This window comes from Topomyia yanbarensis, chromosome 3 (genome assembly GCF_030247195.1).
Source record: "Topomyia yanbarensis strain Yona2022 chromosome 3, ASM3024719v1, whole genome shotgun sequence".
Classification (NCBI taxonomy): domain Eukaryota; kingdom Metazoa; phylum Arthropoda; class Insecta; order Diptera; family Culicidae; genus Topomyia; species Topomyia yanbarensis.
The window spans coordinates 259475260-259497170 of record NC_080672.1 but is presented as its reverse complement, the minus strand read 5'-3'; the positions used below and the strand labels follow the sequence as shown (position 1 = coordinate 259497170).

General features: G+C 39.0%; 1 protein-coding gene across 2 annotated transcripts; it reads right to left on the bottom strand.

Moving 5' to 3' along the window:
* Window positions 1-17916: 17916 nt before the first annotated feature.
* On the bottom strand, window positions 17917-21426 carry LOC131690842 (uncharacterized). 2 transcript variants are annotated; one of them, XM_058976907.1, is made up of 3 exons: window positions 21192-21426; window positions 19695-21130; window positions 17917-18360 (listed from the first exon to the last, which is right to left on the bottom strand). In XM_058976907.1, the coding sequence occupies exons 1-2, from the start codon at window positions 21225-21227 to the stop codon at window positions 19715-19717; spliced, it is 1452 nt and encodes a 483-aa protein (XP_058832890.1). In that variant the 5' UTR covers window positions 21228-21426; the 3' UTR covers window positions 17917-18360; window positions 19695-19714. The 2 variants fall into 2 exon arrangements, with proteins under 2 accessions (XP_058832890.1, XP_058832888.1); XM_058976905.1 differs by having other exon boundaries at window positions 17917-21130.
* Window positions 21427-21911: the final 485 nt, after the last annotated feature.

Genomic DNA, 21911 nt, shown 5'->3' with positions numbered 1-21911 from the left:
AAGCGGTTATTACACCTTTTGGCCTATTCGAGTTCCTTCTAATGCCGTTCGGACTCTGCAATGCCAGTCACACATTTCAGAGGTTTATGAATAAGTTCTTTGGCGACCTGAAATTTGTAGTGGTTTTCATTGACGATATTTGCGTCGCATCGTCAAGCGAGGCAGAGCACATGACAAACCAGAGACTTGTGCTGGACCGCCTTAAAAAAGGTCTTGTAATAAATATCGAGAAATGTACGTTCTGTTCGCCGTCGCGTGTTGAAGCTGTACAGAACTTCACTACACCAACCCCAGTTAAGGAACTGCGACGGTTCCTCGCATTAGTGAATGTATATAAACGATTTAGCCCACACGCTGTGGAACCTCAAGAAGTTCTTCGGAAACTCATTCCTGACAATCGACAAAACGACTCAAGGACAATTACTTGGGATGAATGTGCACAGCAATCCTTTGGCGAATGTAAACATTGTCTTGCGGATGCTGTACTGCTGTTCTATCCCGATGCTTCAAAGCCCCTGGCGCTAATGGTGGATGCTTCTACCCTCGCTGCAGGTGCCGTTCTCCAGCAGTTAGTAAATGGAAACCACTAGGTTTCTTCTCTCGAAAGTTTTTGGCAAGTCAACAAAAAATATTCCACTTTTGGAAGGAAGCTCACGGCGACTAGGGTTGTGATACCGGTACTGAGCAAAAGCCAGTACCGGTATTTTCGGTAGCATACAAAATTTTTTTTATGAAATATATGTAGACCCTAATGGTGGATCCGTTTCCAAATATCGGTCTGCAAGGTGACTTTTAATTATAATGACTTTTCTTCTACATAAATTGTCCAGTTAACGCCTTTGCGGGGAAATGATTTGGGGCCGTCATCGAAATAATTCTAGAAGTTAAGCATTACTAACTCCCGTTGTACTGAAAGATATGTTTAAATTCCTACACTATTTCTTCGAAATAAAATATCAACTATCTTGTACTCAATTTCAAAGTATTCACATAAGAGACGTGAAAAATTGTTTTGATTTTTTTATTAGCGACATTCTGATTGGTTCCAATTATTCACTGGGTGGCGCGTAATAAGACTGTCCTAAGTCATGTCTGTATTTGGTTTGCGCTTGTATCTTTATCTATAAAAGAACGAACAGCGATTTAGTAGCTTATAATTTGAGAGTTGGCGAACTGCTTCGAATGGTGCGATTCGTAATTATTGGTGATCGGAAAAGTCAGCAAAACTCCATAGTTAGCAGGAAATTAGGAGCCTTATTTTGCATAAAATTCAGCACCAATTTACAGCACAGCAATAATGCCGAGAGGAAATGCGACCAACGTACATGAATAATTGCATTCGTCCGTATTTTCCAGCACGTCATCGCACCACGGTCATCTCACAACTACACGGAATTGCCCATCCTGGAGCACGTGCTACAAGACGGCTCATTGCCGATCGTTTTGTCTGGCCTTCCATGCATAAGGACATTAACCAATTCGCGAGGACATGTCAGTAATACCAGCGCTCAAAAATATCTCGTCACACAGTGACACCACTTTTTACTTTCGCAATATCTAAAGTATACCGCCTACCATCCACAAGCAAACGGAATCGTTGAGCGATTTCATCGTACACTGAAAGCCGCGTTAATGTGTGCAAACGCTGCAAACTAGCATGATCGTTTACCCTTGGTGCTATTTGATCTTCGAACAGCATTTCGAAAAGAATTGAATTGTTCCGCTGCGGAATTAGTGTATGGCCAGGGCTTACGAATACCTGGTGAATTCTACGATAGACCGACTGGAAATGTTAGCCGTGACGAAATATGCACCAAGCTGCATTAAGTTTTCTGCGATCTTAACGCTTCTAACACGACCCACCATTCAAAGCCGAATGTTTTTATTCACCCGAAGCTGAAGTATTGCAGTCACATTTTCATACGGATTGATTCAGTAAGAAAACCTCTCCAGCAATTCTACGAAGGACCTCATGAAGTACTCGAGAGAAATGACAAATTTTTCACTGTCTCCATATCGGGAAAAGACGAACTATATCCCTTGACCGCATAAAACCAGCTTTTCTGTGCGCTAACGACATATCGCATGATCCTCAAGACGACGGACACACAGTAATTACACCATCGGGCCACCGTGTTCGGTTCTTGGTGTATCTGGAGGGAAAAATAGAAGGAACCAAGATACCCTACACCCCCAAGATACCCCTCTTTCACTTTGAGTAAATTTTCACCCCGGAATGAGGCGGGTGCTTCAATTTTCCTCTGCAGGCATCGCAGAATCTTTGTCCAGAATCGGTAATACAGCTCTCTCCGTAATAAGTCTTTGATACGTTTCCCGACTAGTTCGTATAGTCACAACTCGTGTCATGCCGTCCTTTCCCGGGTGCGTTTCAGAAATGTCCTCCTTTAGGATTACCAGTAGGCCTAGACATAACAAGGCGGGCTCTTCACCCACTCCTCCTCGCACAGATCAGAAGCTAAATACACACCGCTTGTCAGTAGTAAAGCATACGAGCAAACCCGCATCGCTTTTCGCTACTTCTATACGCCAGCAACATAAAATGCCTCCTTGGCCCACGGTGAGCAAGATGGGTGAACAAAATATTTAAGGGTTGTGTACAAGACACGAACGCGATGACATTAAAAATACAACCAGTTTTGTGAGCAAGCAATATTATCCGTGGCCAAATTAAAACCCCTTGATGCCATCGACTGTTTCAGAACTACACACAGGCATGCTATTCTTCACTAGAGATAATTGTTGAATTTTTAAATTGAAATCGATAACCTGTAGTGTGACAAATTCAAGTTTAAAAAAAGTTTTATTCAAATCCACGAAATGGGAACATAAATTAATGATGCTCACAAACAAAATCTTACATCTATCTTTAAATACCTACTATCAAATTAAATGTTTGCAAGCACGATAGAAAAATAACTGGTCATAACTCAAACTATACGTAAACGAAGAAAGTTTAACACATGTATCTTTATGTAGTCGGTGGTTTAATTAACATTAACTCTGAAATGTTCTATATTTGGAGTCCATTGGTGGAATCCTGAAAAGGACTATTTGTGGAATCCACAAACACGCGTGCTATGGAATGAAAAGTACTAAACTAACTAAGGGCTTTTGGTTTAACAAAAATAACATGCAGAATGGAACAATTATGCTGATTTCGGTTTTAGATCAGAGTCGAACTAGGTTCGCTCTAATATTTACAAAATCTATACAAAAGTGACAGCTCAGAGCGAATCTAGAGCGACTCGGTTCTAAAGACGAAATCAGCATTAGTCAGCTGCAAAACAAGGCCTGCCTTCTCACGCTACTTACATCAGATAAATATTTCGAAATAAAAAGAAACAACCTTTTCCTTCAGAATCTAATATGAAATACTGATAGCTTGAAACGTGACTAGTGATGTCTTTTTTTACTCGATTAACGCAAATAATCGATTAATTTCTAAAATAATCGACAAATCAATAATCGATTACAAGCTTTCGGTATAATCGAGCAAATCGAGTAGCTGATATCAATTAATCGAGAGCATAATTAATGATGGTGGCATTGAAAACGAAAGTCGCAGAGCAAAAAAATTTGACCAAATTTTTCAAAATGTGTCGAGCGACCTTTTTTTTTTTTTTTGGTTGACAAACTAGGATTTACTAAGTAATCGATTATTGATTTTAATCGATTATTTTTGTCGATTAATCGAATGAATTAATCAATCTCTCAAATATTATTCGATTAACGGATAATCGATTATTTGCAAAAATCAGACATCACTAAACGTGACATCGGCTTTTATCACTGTCGCATTGTTGATGGAAGGACTGCCTTCATGCAGAATAACGAACAAAAATTTGCGGATTCTTTTTGGTACGGCTTTCGCTAGTTGGCAGTGTTGCCACATCCTCCAATTTTCTGAAACATTGCAAAATTTTGGATTATGTTTCCGAAAGATTATTTTTAATAAAACACAGGTTTTTACCAATTTCAGCCTGGAAATGTACTTTAAGTAGCTGCACATTTTTGTATTGTTTCGGAAGGATAAATTTAAACAAATACCAGATTGTTGCAAATTTCATATTGCTAGCGCGTATGCAAGCAACAAATAACGAATATAAACTGCGCAATTGGATTATCGCTGTCAATGATTGGAAATATTCAAATTTGTTCTACATTGTTTGTTATAGCCCTCAAAAGGGCTTTTAATTTAACAATAATATGCAGAATGGAACAATTAGTCAGCTTCAACTGAGGTTTGCCAAATCTTCCAGCCGCGCGCTATTTACATCGGATCACCCCCAGCGGTAGCAGTGATCAAATGCAGCACTCATCGCAGCGCATTGCCAACATGCATGATTGCTACTGCTGTTCTTTATGGCCCGACGTTCGACGGGAGAATGAAGTCGCTCGAGAAATGATATTCTTTAAATAGTCGAGGATGACGTCATTCATAGAAGCGTAGCGTGCTGGGTGCTCAAATCTGTTGTACGAGACGCTATAAACACGATGTTATTTGTCTGGCAAAAGAGCAACAACTGATTCAAACAGGCACACGGCACATTTATTTATAACTTTTCGTGTTCTTTTGAATCACTAAGCTGCTCCCTATCGATGGCGCTGCCGGGGATAGATTGACTGATGTATGGGAGTTTTCACGTTTTCGAGATCTGTCCATTTTTGCTTGTTTTTCAATAGTGTACTATTGAAATACAAAAACACTATAGCAATAAAACATAATTTCAGTTATTTCCAAATTGTTTGGTTATAACCAGACGGAAATCCGTTCATAAATAACAAAGTTATTAGCGTTTAAAATAGTGACGCAAAAACGTGACATCGTTTGATTTTAGATTTTAGAATGACACCCTGCCCCAGATAGTGCAGTAAGACATTTTCAATGTCAAAAACTGATAGCTCTCGCAGTATCTCAGTAGCTGTGCCGTCAAATGGTGAGATAGTATAGTACTCACAAGTTTTCTATCTCACGTGAGTCTATGGATGACATTTGGTCGTCGGCTGGGTGCTATCAGTCTTTTGCTGTAGCAGCGGAATGAGAGGGTACCAACGGGCGGGCAGCGAAACCAATATAGTAAAATTAATGCCCCAATCCAATGTGTGACGTGACCCGTGCTGAGGGATGAATGACATGAACACTTCGAACGCCAGTCCTACGTAAAACTAGGACTGGGATCCGAGGTGATGACAAATACCAAGCCACGCACGTGGTATTTGGGGCACCAGGGCACACCCCACAGTATTTTTGCCCTTACCCTGTCAAGCGGGGCTCTGACAGAGTAGACTTACATTCCCTAGCAATTCATGCGAACCAAATGGAAAACACTAAGAACTGCAAACATGAGTTTGGAGAAGGTTGTAGCGATGTAGGGAAAGAGGAGAAGGATTGTGAGGAATATAAACTGGGGGAGCTGCCAAATAGTGGCTAGTTGGAGAATGTTGTGTTCAGCACTTCGTTCATTCTCAAATCTCCAGCTAGAGACGAGGATCGTACAGTGACCAGGAAGGGCAGGAGGAATACGGGAAATTCGTTACTTAAGTGGAGCGGCGAAAAAATGCTATGGGTGGCTACTAAGAAACGGCCACAAATCCGTTTAAGCACTAGTGTTGGCAAAAATCCCAATAGAAGGAATGTACCAGCCATGCGACAGCGTTTGACGGACATTGAGTCACCGAACAATAGCAGGGGCAAGAAGGAACCCTCAAGATCAAGGGCAGGATCGTAGACAGACACTGGAAACTGAGATGCACCCAACCATCAACAAAATTGCCAAGTTTCGGTTGGGTACGCTGCGAATACCCTCAGCCATGAACAGCTCAAGCAATACAGGACCCAAGTTTAGAAAGTGCACATACAAACAAGTGTATCTCGAAATCGCCTGTACAGACAAAGATACAGCTAAGTGGCTGAGGAAAGCCACAGCTGCGATCAAGCCCTGGGAGGGCGCTTCATTGTAATTGAAGTGCCGCAGATTCCAAATCAGGTGCTCTACATCGGGTATTTTCCCGACAGCATCGACAGGTACGACAGAAACATCCTCCACCTGGCGCAGAATCACAACGACAATTCCTACACAGAACACTACAAGAGGGTCGTGAAGAGAAGCACGGTCCTCAAAACGGTAGAGCTTCTGTTGACGGTAGATGAGGCTCAGTGAAACTGATAACCTCCCAACACAACTAGCTGCACTACGTATTCGGAAAGGCTGCGCCGGTCGTAGGTGGCCCCGGTCTTCTACGAACATGGAATTTCAAGGCAAGCATGAACTGAAAAAGCTCCTGTGGGTGACCAAACACAAAACACTTCACAACGGACTTCTGATCATAGCAAGTCTGCAGCAATAGCAACGAGTGCATCGGTGGCAGCCCGTCTCACGAGCTATACACGAAAGCAACCTATCGTATGCGGCTCACGAACTGATACGCAAGGAGAAGATCAAAAACCCCCCGTAGGAGAAGGTGCGCAAACGGCAAGAGTCGAAGCAAATACTAAATCAAAGAAGGCCACTGGAACGTCGAGCAGCACACAGTCTGCGACCAGCAGTAGGCCCAACAAAGAGCACAAAAATCGACGGCATAAAATCACTAAAACAATGCGCAGCATTCGCTGCATCCAATTGAACCTTCATCACGCAAAAAGTGCGCTGAGCTTCCTTGACCGGAGGTTCACCAAAGACCGCCTAGACATCGCTCTTCTGCAGGAGCCATGGGCAAATAGCATAGCATAGTAAAAACGACCGCACTCATTATGAGTGACAGATACAATGAAATCTTTTTATACAGTAGTATACTGCCGTTACACGCCCAATTGTCCCATGTTGCAAAACTGCCAACTGAGAAAAACGCGATTGAAGATGAAAATTGTATTAGCAATCTGGAGGGAACGGTGCAACAAATAAAGCTTTATTGTCTAGAATTACGTTCATAGCAATCGTTTCCAATATAATCAGTCCAGTTTTTTTCATTATAGAGATAAGTGGGACTGTTATGCTAATTCTACGCATATCAGTCCCATAACGATCTATGCAAACGATCTTCATACAGTGACACAATCTCATATTCGTACACCTCTAGTGTATATGTTTAATATTGTTTCACAAACGTTTGCGCTATTTAATATAGGTATTGTATGCAAGTTTCCGTACACTACACATAAAAAATCATTACTTGGTGTGAAAATGGCACAATTTCATATTCGTACACTTTTGAAAAGTCATTTAATTTGTAATTTAAGACCTGTTATTTCTTTATTTTTTATGTTTTATTTTGAAAAATAGATTTTATGACTACAGAAAAGTGTTCATTGGCACAGTTTCCAACACTAGTTTAAGAAATTCCCTCAAATGAACGTAATGGTTAAAAAATAGTAAATTAACTGCCATTATGGGTCGGAAACTAATTATTGCTCACCAAAATGAAGCTAAATCACTTCATAAAATCTTTGAAATTGTTCAAAGGTTGTGTCCAACTATTTAACATGTTGTTAAAAACTTTGATGTGGCGAAATGCAGAACAGATATTGCGAAAAACTTGAACTGTAAAAAAATTACGATGAGGAATAAACGATTTTTAATTAGAAAAAATTGGAAAAATCGAGTAATTAATATTATATACATGGTAAATAAATTGAATTATAGCATTTAAGTATAAGTCTGCTCTGGTACGGCTCGTAATATACGGAGAACGGACAATTACAATGCCTGTGTTCTGAGCAAAAAGCTGTTCATCAATGAGAAGAACAAAGAATTGATTTTTTTACACTAAACAACTTTATTGGAATATTGGAAAGATGTTAAACTTTGTCTACGAGTCCAAATTCAACATCTTTGACTCAAATGGCTGTTGTTTTGGGTGGAGAAAATCGAACTCAGACCTAGACGTAATAGTCTTATAACTGCAGCTAAACGCAGGGACAGTGCTGTTATTGTATGGGGTATTATATGTCCACTAGAAGTGCTAGAAATTTGGTCTTCATTGATGGAATGATGGATCAGAATGTGTATTTTAATATGAATGTCTTAAAATAAATTTCAAAGCAAAGCTTCCGTAAAATGGTACTTTACTAAAAAAGTGGTGGACATTGGAAATTCGATCAGGAGAAGAACCTAAAGCATAAGGCGTGCAAAAAACGTTTAGAGTAAATTTATAATTGTTTAAATGTTATGGATTCTCTCACTGCAGACCCCGTTTATTAACTGATTAGAAAAATAAATGAGAGTATTTGGATAAAAAGTGCAAAACTATCCGGATTATAATGAGAATGATCTTAGAAACTACTATTTAGAAGAATGGGATAAAATTTAAGTTGAATACACACAAAAACTAGTGGTTAGCATTCCAATACGATTGAAAACTGTAATTACAAACATTGAATATTTATTATAGAAATTTCAATTGATTTTTGCAAAAATTTGTGTACTGTACGAATATGAGATTGCGTGTACATTTGACTATCGTTAGAATTATTTTTATTATTTTTATCATTTTTTGTGAAAAAATGAGCATTTGTAGTACAAAGATAATTATTGTGTCTTCCTTATGCTGTCTAGTAAACTATTTCTACATAAATAAAATGTCTCGTGAACTAATTTTTTACTTGTAAAATGCATATAAGCATTCCGCACAGCGGTGTACGAAAATGAGATTGTGTCACTGTAACTCATTCGGGAGATTTTTTGGTTCATCAAAATCGGAAATAGGGTAAAGTGCCTATTTTCACTCTATTTAGGAGGGTGCCTCACAAATTAATTAACTACTCTGCCTACACTCTATGGAGTGCGTAAACAATTTAGCTTCGTTCTAAAGAACCAATCTAAAAACACAAATCTAGAGCGTTTTTTCATTACATCATATCTAACAGAAACGTGAAACGGAGAAAATCGCGTGCAAAAATTTCCTTGCAACTTTTAAATTTATTTAACAATTAAAGCACACAGAAGGCTATTAATTCTACTATCGCCTCTGCATTTACTGATTGCAGGATCGTATAAGCATATTACATGTTTTTGCGAAGATAATAGGGAGATAATTGATAACTATTATTTTATTACATTTTGCCGATCACTTTTGCTATTATGCTCTTTTACATATGTGGTCTTGGCAACACCGTTTGTAGATGGTACATTTTACCGTGACGTTTTAAGAGACGGGCTTGTTGTTGTGATATATTTCATGTGCTGTATTACAACCGAGAGTAGATATGAGGTTTGGCATTGGAAAAACATACTAACTACAGTCGACTTGGAGAAACATCACAACGCAAAACATCACATCTACAAAATATTAGCAAAGCTTTAGTATACTATATGTGACATTTTGACTTAAGATTAAATTAACATATAAAGAGTTATCATTTTTCTCTATTATTTGTGGACGATAAAGAGTCAATGCTTAGCTTTTATTTGGCATAATAAACTCAGTTTGTTTACAGATATTACGTTTTGAATAAACGGTATAGAAATGGCCTAAAAACGATGAAAAATAGCAGACCCTGCACTAATCAACGGCTTCAAATGGGTAGCGTGATAATAGAAAAATGGCGAAAACAGGCTCATTATCCTAGATGCGTTCGCCATGTTATGCAAGCGACGACGGTGATGAGGAGCAAGATTGTTCTCACTGCTGTAATTAATATTACCACGGCCATCTCTTTTTTAATGAACCTGTATTTTTCCATCAATTGTTTCAGTGACCGACATCTAGCGTATTGTATTTCTTACACCGACAAACCGACATGACAACTAGAACGATTTCGGTGGAAATTTTTGGCAAATAATTTAAACTAGGAACAGTAGCTGTATAATCTGTATAATGAGTTACACATCATTACTTAACGTGTCTCTCGTAAAAGAACACTTATGTCCTCTAGTAAAAGTCTAGACAAGACATATTCAAACGAGCAGAAGTTTTTCGAATTCAAATGAGCGGAGTATTGTATATTAACGTTTCAAGTAGATAGTATTGTGGTATTGACAGGCTTTGTTCTCTGGTTGACTCCATGAAAAGTGAATCGAAAAAAATGAATCAACTTCAAGTCGGTTCCAACAGCATGAAGTACAAAGTTACTGTACGCTCGTCCGGACATGCCGCAGGCTCAGGTGATTTGCATACTAATGTCAAAAGATCCTAACTCCTGCGATAGCAGGCAAAAGGTTAAGCCACAGGGACACTCTAAGCTTGCTCAATTAACCCTATTCTACGCTTTTCTAAACAACTTCTCTCCCTTGAGTACTATGGCTCTTAATATAGAAAAATATACTTCACCTTCCAGTCCCTGACGTTACAGCAACTTCGGGATTTATTATCATTTGATAGTACGAGTTACAAAATTTTGCGTCAACTCTCTAATAATATCTTGCCAAATTTGAAAATACAGTGCCATGTCAGTTTGTCGGTGCTTCTTAACTAAACGCAATATAATTATTTTTTAATTGTCCACTTTTTTGTTTTTTTTGTTAGTGGAACAATTATGCGTAGAATTTCAACAATGGAACAAACAGACTTGGTATTTTTTCGCGGAGTCTTCGAACAAACTGTATGATTTGGATGCGTTTTTTAAAAATATACTTCAGAAAGGGCTGTTTGATGAAAAAAGTGAAACTGATCAAAAAGAAACATGGGACAATTATGCGTAAAACGGCAGTATGGTGGTCTAGCAGTTTTTCCATCAGTTTCAGAAGTATTGATGTCAAACTAATAGTTCTAAAGGCCTTGGTTAGCGTAAAGTCCTATTTTTGGAATAAATATTACCCCAACTTCTCTCCAGCTTATAGGTGTGTGTCCAATCATAAGACTGGATCTTAGGACGTTTAGTAGAACAGGAAAAATTGTCTGTCGATTGTCGTAGAAATACTGGAAGAATGTTATCAGGGGGATTTGTAGGGTTCGAAGGTGTTGATAGCTCATTTAATTAGAAATGGTGTGAAAATCTGACATGTCAGATTTTGTGATGCCTCACAACCCAGACCTGTAGAATTCTCGTTTTTCGACCCAGGAAAGTGGTTGTTTATTAGAACATCCAATATGTTACACTATTGTCAATTCGTCGCTGTTGTGCTATCTTATGACAAGCGCCATTTAGTACATTTCGAGAAAAACGATTTTTAAAGTTTGCGATTGAATATCTTGAAACTTATAAATGGTATAAACAATTCAAAGAAGACAATTGATGCTTCTATATATTCTGTATTATTCTCTCAAATATTACGAAGATCGGTTGACGATGGTAGGGGCCGTTCATATACCACGTGGACATAAAAAAACCTTCATTTTTAACCCCCTACCCCTCCTCCATGGACAAGCGTGGACAATTCCTGTACCCCAACGATGTCCACGTGGACTTTCTAAAAATTTTTGGTAATTTAATGAAAAATGGGTTTTCAGAATATTTTCCCATGTTTTAGACTACTATGGTGAAGAACTTAATGAAAATCGTCCAAACTTCAACCATAGAATATCATACACTTCTTTAGTCTTTTGAGAAATTTATATGCAAATATCTCATTTTTGAACGGTATTATGATCTTTTATATTTAAGTTTAAAAGATTTATCATACTATAACATTTGAAGTAACTATTGGATTCTTTTTTATTAAGGTTTATTTCACACGGCTCAATGCGTTAGCATAACTAAGCCGTGGATCTTTTAAGTTTTTATAATAAAAGTAAAAATTTAAAATAAAAGGGGTCATTCAGTCTGCTTTCTCTTGCGTTATCGCTCCCGTCCATATCATCATCGGTACTTTTTTCTTGCTGTTCATGATCAGAGGTTTTTATTTGTTTCTTGTTCTTACTGGTCGCTGTTGTAAAACCGTCTTCATCGGTATTTGCTTCTTTGTTGGCGATGCTAGTTCTTGGTTTCGGAGCGGTTGTCGTGGTCGTTTTACCTGCTTAATTGGTTAATTGGATTGTTGTTTTTGGTTTATCTGTAAGCGTCAGTGGCTGTTGGCTATAGTAGATTTTTGACTAATTCCTTCGGCGCATGTTTTCCGTAGTGGGCTGTATGGCTACAGAATTGGCATGTTGGGGTCTGCCCGGGATATGTGATTAGCGTTGTTTGCTTATAGGTCACGCCTTCCTTCGGTGATTTGCATTCGATAGTTATGTAAGAAGGTATTGGTTTAGTCACTCGCATCCTCACAAGACGAACGCCGTTGGGAATGCCGGTGAAAAAATTTCTTCAGATGTCATTCGTAATAGATTCTACTTTTTCATATTGTGATATGATTCGTTTGATGTAATCTTCCCTAGTGCGCGGGGCCAAATCATGGTTACGCACGTCCACCATGTCGTTTTCCATACACGCGGGGATTTTGATTCTGGTGTTATTAAATTCGACCTCGTGTTGCATGTTGTTCTTTGCAATGAAGTTTTCTGCCTGTGTTAAACTTCTAAACGTGAGCAAAACACAGTTTTTAACGTGGTGTAGCTGAATGTACGTACCTTCAGCGAGATTAAGCTCCATTTTGACTATAACTAATTGTTCCACTTCCTGAACTGTGGGTCTAACACGAGTTTTACTAAAGTAGATCGAAATCGTGTTATCCCGTAGCACGGGCACTTTTGTTTCATTTGGCAAGCTCATTTTACTCCGCAGCCAGGGGCAACGATACAATTTGTTTGTGCACCGATATGCAAAAGCTGGCTTGATTCACTGGTGCCTATAGCCTGCTATAGCGTAGCGATTTTTTTGCTTCTGCTTCGTGCGAGATCAGATGATAGACTGACTATTGGATTCTTGAATTGGCCCGTAATTTGCACCACAAGCTTTCAAATCCAAAATTAGTGGTATTTGGCCAAGTCACGGAAGATTGAATCAAATGAGTCATACAGATTTTTTTCTCGGATTTTGTTTCGCATGATTTTCTCTGATTTTTTCTGATGATAGTTACCATCACACACTTTGACTGTTTCATAATCTTGGAAAAAGCTTAAAGGTAAGCGCTCACACCAATGACGATACAAATTTATTTCATTTTCTTATAGTAGGCAAAAATACAATGAAAAGTCCACGTAGACATTTCCATTACCCCCACCCCTCTCCCCATGTACAAGTGTGGATTTTCTCGTGACCCATACCCTCCCCTAAATTGTCCACGTGGTATATGGATGTCCCCTTTTTAATTTTTCCCTACAGACACTTTATACACAGACTAGCGAAGTGTCAAAAATTGCAGCCAAGCGTACTGTCAAAAAGAGCAGCCAATTTTCGACTCCATCAATTATATGAGCTATCACTTCGCCTAAACCATAGCTTGAGGCGTCAGAAACCACCACAATTGGCTTCTGTGGGTCAAAATATTCCAACAAATTTGTTTTTATTAAAGCATTTTTACTGTTTTGAAAAGCCTCGTCATAGTTAGGACTAGTGTTTCAAATTGAATTCAAACAAATTCTACGTGAATACGACATATTTATCCATTGAATGTTCATTGCCATGCTATTGAGTCGTAAAGTATGAACTTTCCACATGACTTTCGCATGTGCATTTCTACATGTACAACAATTCATATCATCGATTCTACTGTCAATGAAATCTATAAGTAAAACAATGTGATATTCACGTGTAATTCATTTGAAAATTTTAGTCTATGGTATTTCGTATGATGTTGATTATCTTGGAGGTTTCATGGTTATGATTTTGACATACAATACCGACCGCCTACAAAGATGGGGAACGCTGACTTTTGTTCGCGATTCCCTCTGAATCACGATGTTCCCAGCAGTGTTGATCATGGAGCAATGAACGGTATCAACTTCAGGCACGAACTTTCAGTAGACTGTGCGATGGTAGCTAGTGAAACGTCAAAGGATGTTTTATTGCAGCAAGTTATCTTATTTTTGTACAATGGCTGGCCCAAAAGGTTGGAAAAGCAGTTTGTAAACGTTTTCTCGAATCAACGAGACTTGGAATACGTGGATGGATGTTTACTATATCAGGATAGAGTAATAATTACTAAATCAATGCAAAATAAGATGCCAAATTGTCCACGTGGTATATGGATGGCCCCTTTTTAATTTTTCACTACAGACACTTTATACACAGACTAGCGAAGTGTCAAAAATTGCAGCCAAGCGTACTGTCAAAAAGAGCAGCCAAACGAGCATGAAGGTTTTGAGAGGGGAAGCACACTAAAAAAAAACTTAACACGTTAACATCATGTGGAAATCTATTGAATTATTTCAATCCACAAACACATGAAGTGCACACGGTTGTCACTTGAATATCCATTCGAGTGTGGGAAATATGGCTTTCAAATGAAATTTATGTGAACATGGTGTGAAAAGCACATCAACATCATACGAAATACCATAGACTAAAATTTTCAAATGAATTACACGTGAATATCACATTGTTTTACTTATAGATTTCATTGACAGTAGAATCGATGATATGAATTGTTGTACATGTAGAAATGCACATGCGAAAGTCATGTGGAAAGTTCATACTTTACGACTCAATAGCATGGCAATGAATATTCAATGGATAAATATGTCGTATTCACGTAGAATTTGTTTGAATTTAATTTGAAACACTAGTCCTAACTATGACGAGGCTTTTCAAAACAGTAAAAATGCTTTAATAAAAACAAATTTGTTGGAATATTTTGACCCACAGAAGCCAATTGTGGTGGTTTCTGACGCCTCAAGCTATGGTTTAGGCGGAGTGATAGCTCATATAATTGATGGAGTCGAAAACCTATTTCATTCACTTCATTTTCACTCAATTCAGCTCAGAAGTCGTATCCTATTCTAAATCTGGAAGCCTTGGCTTTGGCATGTACAATAAAAAAATCCACAAGTATTTGTATGGACAGAAGTTCGTTGTATACACTGACCATACACCTTTAGTTGGAATTTTTGGTAAGACTGGAAAACAAGCTATTTTTGTCACGCGGCTGCAGAGATTTATCTTGGAGGTTTCATGGTTATGATTGTGACATACAATACCGACCGCCTACAAAGATGGGGAACGCTGACTTTTGTTCGCGATTCCCTCTGAATCACGATGTTCCCAGCAGTCTTGATCATGGAGCAATGAACGGTATCAACTTCAGGCACGAACTTTCAGTAGACTGTGCGATGGTAGCTAGTGAAACGTCAAAGGATGTTTTATTGCAGCAAGGTATCTTATTTTTGTACAATGGCTGGCCCAAAAGGTTGGAAAAGCAGTTTGTAAACGTTTTCTCGAATCAACGAGACTTGGAATACGTGGATGGATGTTTACTATATCAGGATAGAGTAATAATTACTAAATCAATGCAAAATAAGATGCCAAAATTGCTTCATGCTAATCACTCAGGGATGGTGAAGATGAAGCAGATGGCACGTCGATCACTCGATCAGTCTACTGGTATGGCATTAACGCTGATATTGAGCGTTTGGCAAATTCGTGCATTGCTTGCAACAGGATGGCTGTGGTTCCAAAACCAAAGGTAAGTTCATCGTGGATTCCTACAACCAAACCAGAATACATGCGGATTTCTTTTTCTTCGATCGGAAGTCGTTTTTGCTAATAGTAGATAGCTTTTTCAAATGGATAGAGGTTATCTGGATGAAGCACCGAAGGACCGATACAGGGAAAGTTTTGAAAAAGTGTATAGAGTTTTTCGCTAGGTTTGGTTTGCCCGATGTTATAGTTACCGACGGTGGCCCACTTGGTTTTGTGGAGTTCCTGGAAAAACAAGGAATAAAGGTAATGAAAAGTCCACCTTATAATCCCTCTAGCAATGTTCAAGCCGAAAATTCGGTGAGAACTGTAAAAGATGTGCTCAAGAAATTCCTCTTAGACCCAGAATTGAAAAGTTAGATTTAGAAGATCAGGCAAATTTATTTTTATTGTCGTATCGTAATTCGAGTTTGACAGATGAATGATGCTTTCCATCAGAAAAAGTTTATTCGTTCGAACCAAAGACTATCTTAGACTTCATAAACCCAAAAAAACGCTACACACAATCACTCAAATATACAATCCCACCTGATGACACCTCTCAGAAATCTGAGATTGATCTAAGTGATCCAGATAGTCTAAGCGATCTGAGGATTGGAGACGTGCTTTGGTACAACGGTCACAATCCCTGTGATGCAGCACGATGGATCAAGGGACATTTTCTACTGAAAATTTCAAAAAATATATTACAGTGCGCCCTTGAAGACACAAAGGTGATGGCGCATCGAAACCAGATAAGTCTGAATAAGTCGCTCGGAAGGAGAAGAAGAGCAGTCATAGTCCGACAACCCGAACAAGTTCGCGAAGCGACTGGAGGCCGCAAACGTGCGTGGCCAGGGAGTGACAGTGACGATTATGATGGCGAGGAGAGCGAAGACGAGAAAGTTTTTCGGGGCTTCCCTGAATCGAAACGGCGAAGCACACAAAGATGCGAAAAGATGGAAAGTTCGAAGGGAAGACCTGCTTCTGAAAAAGTGAAAAAATGAATTCCTTTCAAAAATAGTGTGGTAAGCTTATTGATTGTTAAAAACTTTCGAATTGTATCTTCTTATTTAAAGGGTAAGGACTGTTATGATAAACGTCCGAACCCGTTCGAATAGTATGAGATGAGAATGGGAGAGAAAACCTATGCTTTGAAAAATCAGAGCTTGAATAAAGCTGCTGGCAGCGCCAGTTCAAGTATTACCATTAAACGAAGTAGCCATCATTTTTAGTTCCGAACGTTTCCCGGTAGTCATTATACTTTGATAAGACTTTTTAGTTACCAGTAATCTTCGCTTTATTGAACAGGCGCCTAGCTTCCTTCTTAACTTTTGCTAGATTTTCGTTCCACCAAGGAACTGTCCTTATAGGCGGCTTTGGGGGTCGTATACTCCCCGTTCTTTTCGACTGTTCCAGGTGTGAGCGGAATACACACCAATTTGTTTTCCTTATTTCCCTGTGCTTTTACATTGTGAGTTTATTGGTTTATATGGCGAACATTATGTGTCTGTGATCCGACAGACCAGGTTCGTCAGAAACGAGCCAGCTCTTAATATTTTCCGTTATTTGAGCGCTGCATAACGTGAGGTCCAGTACTTCGCTTCTAACTGCGTTCATAAATGTAGGTTCAACTCCCTTGTCACATATATTGACATCATTTGACGAAAGATATTCGAGTAGGTACTCGCCTCTGGTATTTATATCCGTGCTACCCCATATTGTGTGATGTGCATTGGCATCCCATCCTATGACATAGAGCTTGTTTATGGTTTTACAGTACAGGGCACCGATTTCAGAAGGTGGTGCTGTATCCGCATCGCCAGGGAAGTAGGTAGATGCGATCACAATCTCCTGCTTTCCGGTAGCTGTCGGACCCTCCTCCTCTCTCTTCTGTGCTGCATTCTGCCGATGGAACTAATCAGCTGCTTCCGACGATGGCGGGAAGGTGAAAGTTTTTTTTCCGATCGGCCGGGATTCCAACGGCCGTCTTCTCCTAGTGGTACCGTTGGCTGCTATTGCAGCGGTCCTTTTCGATTGGCTAGGGAGGTGAGCAAGGCTCTTTCGTTGGAACTTCCCTAGCGACAGGGCGACCAATCACCGGGTCCACTCACTTCCCGTGAATAGTCCAGGTAGATACCGCAGTAAACTACCTCAGGTGGATCCGTCGTCCTACCTGCTTCGCCCTCCTTTGCGGTTAACTGTGGAAGAGAGCTATGCTCGTGAAATCGGCGTGGTATCACTGGGTCCTTTGTGTTTAGCCTGGGAAGCGAGTGGCTCCTTTAAAAGAAACTCAAGACGTGCTGTGGTGGTACAAGCTACTCCAAATAAAGGCTTTGACCGACCTAATTAGATACAATCGGATATTTTTCGTATAATGCCTGTTTGTTTGTACAGGCAGAGTTCCCAACCGAATTGGCCGGATGGATACTTGTCATCTATATAGAATGATCAAACCTCGTGTATTATGACGATTATTATCTTTATTAGCATAGCAATGTGAAACCAATTAATATATATAGGACTAAAGTTTGACACTTCTAAATTTGTCAAGGTGGCGTTCGTCGTTCGTAAGATTGAAATGCGTTCAATATCACTGCTTTGTTGTTTCACTAGGATTACGATTGTAAAATTGATAGCATTAATCATTAAAATTGATTTTCTGTGGTTATAATTTAGTTATACTGAGCTAATGTTTCAGTTGTACATAGATTAAAAACAGTAATGTTCGTGCTTCTATATTTATACGATGTTACTTATTCAATATTTTGTGATGTCATAAATATAAGTTGCTATATTGAAAAGTCTGAAAAGCCCGCCCTAAATCACAATTTCAACTTTAAAAGTGAGGATTATTAAGCTTATCTTGACTAAAAAGCGAAGTCACCACTTATGTAAAATATATGCATCTGTAATGGTGTAGAAAATGGAGAGTTAAAGGAGGGATCATTATAAACATGTTACATAATTTAAATTTTAGTCTGGATCCACAATGTAGGAAAAGATTAAAGCATTTGTTGTTTTGTTGCTTCATTGCAAACAAATTAATGTCGTTTTTGTTTGAAGCGAAACTGATGACGATTTTGCTTGACCCCGAAACTGTGTCAGGTTCCAACCCCAGGCGCTATCAGTTTATACATTTTGACAGGGACGCGGTTAACGGTAGAACCTTACTCAGTTTCGCTTCAATCAAAAACGACATCAGTTTCGGGGTAACGCCAAAAATGGCATAGCCTATTGAAACTAGAACCCTAGTATTTTTGAATTAGGAGAGCAAAGTATTGCAAAGAGCATATTAACATTTGTAAGCGTTCAGAACGAATATGGCGCCACTTGTGCATTTTGAAGGGCAAATGTAGTTGTTGAAGCACATTGCATTTCTTCTAATATAGCGGAATTAACGGAGAATTGTATTTCTAACTTATGTGATTTACTGAAGAACTCCGGTTTTTTTTAAATGTTCTATATTACGTCATAATCAGGATCTATTTCATAGGTTTAAAAATTACTTAAAAAGAATTCCCATTTTCAATATTTTTTTCTTAGAACTGTACTTTGGTTTGCTAGGTCCAGTCGCTGGAATTTTATGGGAGGCTTACGCCAAATCACAGACGAAACTTATCCTTTGTCGCCATCTGTTTTATCTTGCTAAGAAAAGTTTAAATAAATCTATAATAGTAAATAGAAGAAAGTGAGCAAAATTGTACGTATTTTCTATTTTTACATTATAGACTAATACGTTGATAAGGTCAACAAATAAACAAAATCAAACAAATGATGCGCATCTATTTCAAACATTTTGTAAACAACCTCGACAAAAATGCAAAAGTAATGTATGTGGCTTGGTTGTGAATATACAGTAAAAAACGACACCAAGATGTTTGAAGTGGGTCATCTTGGAAATATCTGACAAGTGAGTTCGTAACAATTGGCAAACTTCAGCGGTTCATGGATCATCTACAACACTTGAAGAAGGCGTCTAGGTTCATCATATCTTACTTCGTATAAGAGCTCTAAGTGCTCAACATTTGAGGGAGGTCCAAAAGAAATAAGTTCAGATTTTTTTTGTGGGAGATAACACTGCGACCAGTATTTAGATCTATTGTGGTAAGTTCAGATTATTTTAGAGTGATTGTTTGAAGTCAATAAAAAACAACATTAAATTATAAGAACAGTTGTTACGGAAACATTCTGTACTTTCCGAAAGTAAAATCCTGAGTGATTAAAACTGTGTTCTACTTACAGTTGGGACCGTTGCTTTCTTTAGTTGTTGATTTGACTAAATTCCATCAGCTCGACGTTCTGTTGTGGCTCCGTTTCCGTTTCGGATATGATCTGTTTGAGCCACTGTTGGATTTGCATCGTGTGTTCATGGGTGGATGTTGGTGCATTCCGGGCAGCTGCTGCTGCTACTGCCGCCGCTGCAACAGCCGTGGTGGGTGATGCTAGGGCAAATAGATCACCCAGAACCTGTGTGAGAGTGTTATTCTGTTGTGGCAGATTCAGGATATTCCGTAGGTCAGCTGCAGTGAGTGGCGGTCGCTGAGTTTTACTACACTCTGACTGTGCGCCACCGTCACTGGAATGATTTGACACTGTGGACGGATCGGTCTCGAGAGAATCCGAGCCAGTTGTGCATGCGTGGGAATGTGTGTTAGTGGCGTATGCCAAGTTCGTGTTCAGGATGTGCTGACGAAGTATTTTGTTCTCGGTTATCAGCCTTTTGTAGAAACCACACTCAGGACTACCTTCCACCGATGAGCAACGTGGTGCTTCCTCCGCTGGCTTGGATGTGGAGACTTCCGGGCAAGCATTGATTGTTAGGTTTGTTACATTCTTTAAGTTTATGGTACCGCTACAGTTAGTCACAGTTAAACTGTTCACATTTTCAACAGTTTTATCCGAACGTTGTTTGCTGGTTTTAAAAACTAGATTACGATCAGAGTCACTACTATTTGATATGACACCGCTACTATGTCTACCCGCTTTATCCAGTTCCGTCTGAGATGCTTTAGTAATCATTAGCTGTTGCCGAGCAGATCTCGTTGGATCAATTCCAAACACATCACTCGGTCGATTGTTGTTACTAACATCAACAGTTTCTCTGCTACCTTCACCTTCAACTGAATGTGAATGAATTGCCGTACGTTCCCGATTCCGAAAGTTTGTTAAATCGATTTTCATACGTTCTATATCATCATCCAGTATTAATCCCACAGGAAAGCTTCTATCGATTAGTTCCTTACTTTCATTCACCGCTAAATTTATGATGGACTCACGAACCACATCCGCGCCCTCTTTAATTAGGCCTTTGTTGTTAAAAATCTCAACCACGATATTTTCCTCACTTTCTGGATTATCAGTGTTCTCGTCACCCGGTGGTCCTCGCCGACAACTTTTGTGCATCAAATCGTGGTCCTCCACCGGTTGTATGTAATCCTCATTCTCGTAAGGATCTTTTAGTATAATATTGAAATTATCAATGTTATACTTTCCATACGTTCGAATTTTCGAAACAAGATCCTCCTCACCACTGTCGACGAATTTGATATTGTCAAACTGGAATGTAACGTGTTGCGACTGCTGCACAACTACCGACAATTGTCGCAGCAAGAGCTTTTCTCGTAAATCCAATGCTTTTCGCAAACGATCAAATGATCCGGTTACCTGTTCCTTTAACTGGAAAGTGCATAGCAATAAAAGAAATCTGGACAAACGCGAAAAAAGCATTTTTAGTTACCTTGTCTGAAAAAGCACTGTTTCTGTTGTTATCCATGTTTATTCAAGAAAAAAACTCCTTGACATCAATAGATTCAAGGAAGATTACTTTTGGAAGACGCTTAAATTTTGCGGTTCTAGCTAAACTAAACACTATTCTACAATCTCGCCTGGAAGGAATTTGAGACGAAGAACACATACGACGTGCAGAAGTAGATCTGTTTTCTTGGATTCTTGATTCACATGTTATTGCAATTTTTGACTTTTTGCTTTAGATTGCATTCTTCTATTCGTGTGATGATAGGGTTGCCAAACGTGTCGTTTCGCATCTCTCTGCCTGCAGAAATGATCCCAGACAAAAAGAAGTTGGACGAACATTACACGGTTAAATAAAACAACCTGCAGCATAAGTTCTTTTAACTTACTTTTGAGTTGTGCGTCGCTTTCGCACTTATTAGTGTTGTCAAAAACAAAAAGAGAGATTCGACTCAGTCGAGGTCTTCCGTGGGGGAAGGTACTTTTGAGTTGTTTGGGGTGAACTCAAAATTAGGTAAATTCAACTTAAATTTGAGTATAAAGAACCAATGAGTTGTAATTTTTGCCGTGGTTAAATGGAAACTACCTTCAACACGGTTTACCTAATTTTAAGTTCCCCCATGATACCACGAGATTGAGTCAAAGGAACTCAATTTTAGGTAGTTTTTCGTTTCCGTGTATCAGGCGAGTTGAATATTTTGAGGTT